This window comes from Triticum aestivum, chromosome 3A, assembly GCF_018294505.1.
Source record: "Triticum aestivum cultivar Chinese Spring chromosome 3A, IWGSC CS RefSeq v2.1, whole genome shotgun sequence".
NCBI classification, from domain to species: domain Eukaryota; kingdom Viridiplantae; phylum Streptophyta; class Magnoliopsida; order Poales; family Poaceae; genus Triticum; species Triticum aestivum.
In genome coordinates, this window is record NC_057800.1 from 612,863,728 (window position 1) to 612,871,527 (window position 7,800).

Below are 7,800 nucleotides of genomic sequence, written 5' to 3' on the forward strand. Positions count from 1 at the left end.
TAACGGAAACGACGGCGTGATTAGTATTAATAATATAACCGCACATCAAAAGACTAACTAACGCAGCGGGTTTCGTTCATATCATATGGCATCGAAAGGCTAACGTAACTGGCGGGAGGATGGTCATATTCTACAGAGACCGGTTGAAAGCTTCAGCTGCGGCACAGTAATGGTAAAACTAGAACTTTTGGGCATGAACAAGGAGCTGCAGTACAGTGATGGTAAAACTTTTGGCCATAAACAAGGAGCTGCAGTACAGTAGTAATACTGGTGGTAACTCTGCGATCTCGAACACTTTTGGGCATAAACAAGAGGTAACTTTTCCCTGGCCATGTGGGAACACATGCAAGCATTTCATTGATCACCACAGGTTAATCCAAAAGCTCCAGGACAAATGGCAGGAGACCATGAGGCCGTTTGGAACAAGGTGATTTTCAAGCTCTGTGTAGCCCACAGGGTGTTTGAATGTTGGACAGCCTTTTGAATTTTGGATCTTAGTACATGGGAGAGGGCACGTCAATGTTTCATCCGCCCTCCGAAGGAATCGACCGTGCTCATGTCGACCGATCATGGAGCCGAGCCGCCAAGTGATTGTGATGATTGACTTGCTATATACCATCCTAGCATACTAGTAGTGCGTGCGTGCGTACATTACAACAAATGTGCATCAGCGGGGAGCGAGCTGGGCTGAGCACCGGCAGCGGCGATCAGCCGACGAAATCGTGGAGCAGGTGGCCGCCGATCTCCTTGGCGAAGTGCCGGTCCTGGCCGCCGCCGAACGAGCCCATCACGTAGGGGTCGCTGACCACGTCCTCCAGCCCGAACCGGTGCGCGAGGTTGGCCGGCAGCGGCTCCCCGAAGCAGACCCTGTTGTTCTGGTGGAGGCCGAGGGTGAGCGACACGCCGCCGCCGCCGCCGCCAGCATTCCCCGCCCCGCCGACGCCGACGTGATGGTGGTGGTGGTGCTGCGGCGACGCCATGCCGCCGTGCTGCTGCTGCTGGTGGTGGGAGGGCAGCGCGCCGTAGCCGGCGAAGGTCACCTGGCCCTGCTGCATGGAGTGGGACATCTGGGAGAGGTCGTCCGGGAAGCCACCGCCGTGGGAGGAGGCGGCGGCGGCGGCGTTGTGGTGGTGGTGGTGGTTCCTGGTGACGCCGCTGCTCTGGCCGGGGTGCGAGTCGCAGGGCTCGGACCGCTTGCCGCTGCGCTGCTGCTGCTGCTGCTGCGACGAGTGCTGGTGAGCCTGGCCGTGGGCGCCGTGCTGCTGGCCCTTGTCGTGCGGCGAGTGCTTGTGGACCTGCCTCATCTCCAGGTTGTGGATCTCCTCCACCATTGGCTTCCAGAGCCTCACCCTCGCGTTGATGAACCAGTTCGACACCTGCACCACCATTATTAACCCAACATGTCAACCAAGCTCCAGAAACAAAATGACATGCTAGTGGCAACAGTGACCAGCTTTGCTGTTCACCTGATTCCTTGTTAGGCCGGTCTGCTTGGCCAGCATTTGCTTGTCGCCGTCAGTAGGATACCTGCAAGGTTTCATCCAAAATATCAGACTAATGCAGCATGCAGTACTCTTGATTGTAACACATTCAAAAGGGAAATGGGTATAAAGATCATAAAGATGTTCGGCATGCAACTATTATATGAGATTGCCCAGTGTGAACAGAAAATGAGTGCAAAACAAGCCAGATTAGGATGCCGGTGCCTGTCATGCTTCTCTTTATTCAGTCTTAACATGCATAAGTCCGAGCAGCATATCCCCAAAATAAAGGCTTTGGTGGTCTTAGAGAATTTCTTTTATCAGTCTAGCACCATCCATGCACACCACTTTTTTAAGAGTAGGTTAAAATCTAAGCACTGATTGATGTGGGATCTAACAATTATATTTGATTGCCCAGTGTGAATAGAAAAGGGGTCCTAGAAAACAAGCCAGGTAGCGTTAGATCAGGGGATCAAACTAAATTCTTGTGCTAGGATGCCTGTCATGGTTCTTTTATTATTCAGCTTAAACATTCATAACCCCAAGCGACATACCAAAAATAAAGGTTTCATCTTAAAGATTGTTTCTAATCGGTCTAGCACCATCCAAGTAGGCCTTTTTGTAAAGAAGAGCAAGTTAAACCTAAGCATTGATTGGTGTGGGATCACACGAAAAGGACGTGAATTGACAATTATCAACCTTTTCTTTCTAGAGGTTTGAAATATTGACAGCAATAATGAAGAAAGGGTACTACTCAATATATAATACCAAATCCAGTTGGAAATGGAAAGATCTGGCATTATAAAGTTATAATGAACAACAACTGAATATGCTAACATTGCACCAATCAACCTGATGTAACCACCAGGTCATACATCATGGAAAAACCAGATATCTGGCATTATAAAGTTATAATGAACAACGACTGAATATGCTAACATTGCACCAATCAACCCTGATGTAACCACCAGGTCATACATCATGGAAAAACCAGATTGTAGTACAAAAGATGGATGTAATAGGCAAAACAACCAAAATAATGATGATGTTTCATCTTCCTATGGGTAGGTGCGCCCCTAAAACTGGATTAGAAGTAATCTCACTCACAAGTTGTTTCGCAATCAGTGTATAACAAAACAAGCAACATATACAACTAATTGAACGCCCTAACCAAATCCATAAAGCCACTCACCTAATGATAGTTAGAAAGTCATGTAATGTCTGAATCTAAGAAAAGATGCAAAATGGAGGACCCGGACTGTTAGCAAATTGATGATGTGCACAGCTCAAAATACACAAAGTCCTAAAAGCTGTGACGGATAGTCTTATTAGCTGCAATCCAATAGAATGATTTGGAAGCCAAGCCAAGCCAAGGCATGCCATGCCATGACACTCCATCGCTCATGCTCGGCCATCCTAATGATTTCGACACCGAGGATTGCTTGCTATCAGCTAAAACAACTAGAGGTCCAGGCCCAGCATAATCATGTTGATGTAGCGCCATCATGCAAAGACACATTATTATCTTGGAAAGGCGCAGAGTACGTCGTCTAGTGCTAATGCCAATTACCATAAGCAGATAGTAATAAAACAACTTACGGGTGCAGGAAGTGCTCGAAGAGCCAACCCCGGAGGACCGTCACGGAGCGCTCCGGGAGGCCCCTCTGGGGGCGCCAGATGTTGTGCGGCTGGCCGAAGCCGTTCACGCTGCCGCCCCTCTGGAAGCCGCCGACGGGGGCGCCGCCGCCGCCGAGGCCGAAGATGGTGATGTCCTTGCTCATGCCTTCCTTGACGGGCATCTTGCTGGTGTTGCGCAGCTGGCTGAGGATCATGCCCTTGATGCACCTGAAGTGCCTGGCCATCACCCTCAGCGCCAGCGCCGTGAACGGGGCGGCGTTGCTGAACCCGGCCACGCTCTCGAACGAGGCGATCACGGCCTGCACCTGCTGGTAGTACTGCCGGTACCTCTTGCACACCTACGATGAGAGAGGTTCATTGTAGCTGGATTAGTAAGTACGGTGCTTGATTAGAGATAAGCAGCTGCTACTCATGACGTCTAAGAAGATGGGAAAGATTTTCTTTGCCGTTTGCCGGGAGCTAGCTTTGGATTTCATGTGGATGTGACATGAACAAAGCAAAGCCTACTTCCCAACTATAGAAGTAAGACGCCATTAATAAAGAGGTCAGACAAGCAAGTTCGCCTACTGCGACCGAGGCTGAGAGTGAGAGCTCCATAAATGGAAGCTTTCTACATCGTACGTAGATTCCCATGTTATGTATTGCCCCAGAGGCTGGAAGAGGACGCTGCGAGAGGGTCAAGCACTCCTATCCTAACCATGTGAGAGATGAAACAACACGGTTTTCTTGACATGACAGGCCAAAGTTTTGCTACTAGTTTCCAGCATCACCTACCGTCCCAAAGCGTCCGAGGACGCTGCTAATCAGTTGAGGTTTCATGTAGCAGATGATATTTGCAAAAGGTGTGCTTAGTGCGGCGAAACTAATCAACATCCAATCTTTGATCCTCTGATGAGAAAAAAGGCGAGCAGCAAATTGTTGGGCGTCCAACAGTGCGGCACTGTGGAGAAAGGAGAAAAGGAAAATCCGAGCAAATGTAACAGCAGCCATGGAAATGATCATCAAATCAAAAGCACATGCAACCGCGGAAGCACAGTGAATAAAAGCAGGCAAAGCCACGGCCGCATCGCTAGTGATGTGACCGCTGTGTGCAAGATTCCTCGCGCTCCCGGCCGAGGAGCCAGCCGGAGAATTGCAGTGGCGGCGTCGAAGCGAAAGAGGCGGAAAAAGTCGGGAATTTGGAGCGAGCGGCGTCGTGGCTCACCTCTTCCATCATGGAGATGAGCCGAGTCTTCTTCCACTGCTGCTCGGCGCCGGACATGGGGCCGGAGGTGTCCAGCTCGTGGCCGGCCGCGTCGTCGGCGCCGTCCATGGCGTCCGCGTCGAGCAGGCCCTCGTCCGGGACGCTGTGGTCGACGTGCGCGGCCGCGCCTCCCACGTCGCAGATCTCCTCGAGCAGCTTCTGCGCCGGGCCGAGGAACCTGGATCGCCCGAGCACCGTGGCGTAGCCGGTGAAGGGCCCGTACGGCCCCGCGGCCGGCGCGGCGGCTCCTGGCTCCTGCTTCCTGGGCGCCGGGGGCGTGGTGGCGGGGTTGGAGGAGGCGGAGGAGAGGGAGAGCGAGAAGTTCTGCGTGGGGATCTGCGGGAACTGCTGCGCGGTGACCTGCTGGGCGGTGAGCCCGTTGAGAACCAGCTGCTGGCCCTGCGGCATCGTCGGGCTGTGCGGCGAGTAGGAGGAGGAGGAGGACGCGTAGGAGTAGAAGGCCGGAGGCGGCCACGCCCCGGCCTGGTGCTGCTGCTGGTGGTGGTGGTGGTGGTGGGCAAGAGGGGTCGGGGGCGAGTCGTCCGCGGCGGCGTCCGGCGGGAAGCGGAGCTTCTCGCGCCGGCTGTGCTGCGGCACGTGGTAGAGCTGCCCGCCCGACGCCGCGGCGGCCGCGGCCGCCATGTGGTGTGCATGGTTATGAAGCAGCATGTGGCCGTTGTGCTGCGGCTGGTGGTGGTGGGCCTCGGCGCCGCCGCCGTACCCGCCGGCGGGAGACGACATGGCGAGCGCCCGCACGTACGCACGTACGCGGTGGGTGGCGGGCAGCGAGGTAGAGCAGGAGCTGGGCTGGGGCTGGGTGGGGTGTGGCCCTGGAGAGAGTGGAGGTGGAGGGGAAACGGCTCCGCACTTTCCGAGCGCCGGGCCTGGCTGGCTGGCCTGGTGCTGGTGGTATCTCCCTCTGTCTCCGCTGCTGTAGCCTTCCCTTCCTCCCTCCCTCGCGCCTTTTATCTCTCTCTCGCTCGCTGGCTCTCTTTTCTTGTCGTCGATTCCTCGACGGGTGCTCAGCTCAGCTCGGCTGCTGGTGTTGGTGTGGGTTCGGGCCGGGGCGCCTTTCTTTCTGCAAAGGCAGGCGAGGGGAGGAGAGCGAGGCGGTGAAAGGGAGGGCGAGGGGAGGGGGAAGTGGTAATAAGCTGAGAAAGCGAAAGCGAGCGAGATGAAATGGAGAATGGAGGGAGCGAAAGAGGACGATGGGCGAGTGAAATAGGCCTGCTGTTTGCTGTGGTCCAAGCTGACGCTGGCCGTGCGTGCGTGCGTGCGTGCGTGCGTCCTGCCCCTGCCACGGCTTAATTGGCTTGCCCCGGGAACTAGATGCCAGAATCGAGTCTGGTTTTACCACACTCTTTTTACTTCTTTTGACGGTGGAGATTTTATGTCGACAAGTAAGCCATCTTCAACGTGACAGTCTAGACCGCGCGGTCCAAACGTGTTTTATCATTCAACGGGATTTATATCTTTCCGTTTGGCTGTTCGGATGTCCTTTTTCTCGTAAACCGAAAACAAACTGAGGGAGATGGCTTTGCGGGCGTTCGGACCACTGCCATGTATGACTCCAACAACCATGGCCTATCGAAACCCTTCTCCCTCGGACGCGCCCTTTCTCGCCCGAAGAAATCAGCCCGCATTCATGCCGCTTTAGAGTGGCCGCTTCGCATTGACACCGGCCCAGAGCGGATATGACCTGTCACTGGCGCTATCATTGCACGAGCTCGCGGACTAGGACGACACCCGCACTTCCTCCCCGGTACGCCTGTTCAGTGCCGGGGAGGCCTTATTGGACGGGGCGGGACATATATCTACCCCGCATGTTCAATGCCAGTCCGTCTCTTTGTCGCCATTAAACATGTACGCTAGCCGAGAAACCAACTATCACGCCCTCGCATTGACACACCCGGACGCTTGGCATCGCTGACATCCACTATTTACATGTGACCACTCCCGGCTTAAACCACATCACACCAAGTCTGCTCTACATCCTCCTCCCGTGCACTACGTCCGCCATGACCGCGAGCGGGAACTCGTTGTGGGAGAGCCTTTCGACGGAGCAGAAGCTCGAGGTGACCGCCCTTGCAGCTGCCTGTGGCAGGGCCGTGCCACACGAATAGAGGTCGGCATGCGGGGCAACTCACATGACTTATACCCCCGATATTTTATTATTGCATAATACCTACTGTATTGTAACTTCTCCATGGCTTACACCCCCGATATAATCCATAACATCATTAAAACAAGCAAACTACATAATGAAAACATAATCTGTCAAAAACAGAACAGTTTGTAATGATCTGAACAAACGCAATACTTCTGTAACTCCAAAAATTCTAAAACATTAGGACAACGTGGGTGATTTGTATATAATTCATGTATAAACAATTTAGAATTTTATCATGTTACAGTGAATTTAAACAATTCTAATACTGGACGCAAAAGTTTATGTTTTTTCAAAGAATCAAGCCAACTATCAACCAAATCATCACAAATGCTTTACTTGGCACAAATACAAATTAAAACATAAACAGACAAGCATAACAGTAGCATAATTGTGTGGACACAAAAAACATAAAAGAAAACAAGTTGGGTTGTCTTCCAACATGCTTTTTCTTTATTGTCATTAAGATAGGCTTTGAAATTTCATTGATGCTCGCATGAAAGACAAGAATTGAAGCACAAGGAGAGCATCATAAAACATGTGAAAAATACATTTAAGTCTAACGTACTTCCTATGCATAGGCATTTTATAAGAAAACAAGTTATAAGGGCAAGCAAAACCAAGCATAAGCAAGGAAGAAGAAAAAAGCAATAGCAATATCAACATGAAGAGAGGTAATTTAGTAAAATGAAGATTTCTAAAATCATATTTGTCTCTATCATAATAATTACATGGAGGATCACATTCAAATTCAACAATATGACTATCATGTAAAACATTCTCTTTATGACACATATGCATGCCAATCTTATAGTCTTCCAAGATAGTGGGACTAACATCAACTAAAATCATGACCTCTCCAAACCCAATTTTATCAATAATTTCATAAGATTGAACACGCTCCAAATATGTGGGATTTTTTTTAAAGTTGACACTCTTCTAAACCCACTTTCACTAATATTGAGAACATTATTATCAATATCATATTCAACATGAGGCTTAAATAAATTTTCAAGATCATAAGAAGCATCACCCCAATCATGACCATTACAATAAGTAGTGGACATAAAAAATTCATCATCCTGATAACCCACAAGTATAGGCGATCGCAACAGTTTTCGAGGGTAGAGTATTCAACCCAAATTTATTGATTCGACACAAGGGGAGCCAAAGAATATTCTCAAGTATTAGCAGCTGAGTTGTCAATTCAACCACACCTGGAAACTTAATATCTGCAGCAACGTGTTTAGTAGCAAAGTAATATGATAGTA

The 7,800-nt window shown here is 50.8% G+C and overlaps 1 protein-coding gene across 1 annotated transcript; it reads right to left on the reverse strand.

Annotated features, from left to right (window-relative positions):
* Positions 1-371: 371 nt before the first annotated feature.
* LOC123062594 (BEL1-like homeodomain protein 9) lies at positions 372-5,568 on the reverse strand. The gene is made up of 4 exons (XM_044486173.1): positions 4,324-5,568; positions 3,081-3,457; positions 1,467-1,527; positions 372-1,376 (listed from the first exon to the last, which is right to left on the reverse strand). Exons 1-4 carry the CDS (start codon positions 5,101-5,103, stop codon positions 708-710), a joined length of 1,887 nt encoding a protein of 628 aa, XP_044342108.1. The 5' UTR covers positions 5,104-5,568; the 3' UTR covers positions 372-707.
* Between the last annotated feature and the right edge of the window lie 2,232 nt (positions 5,569-7,800).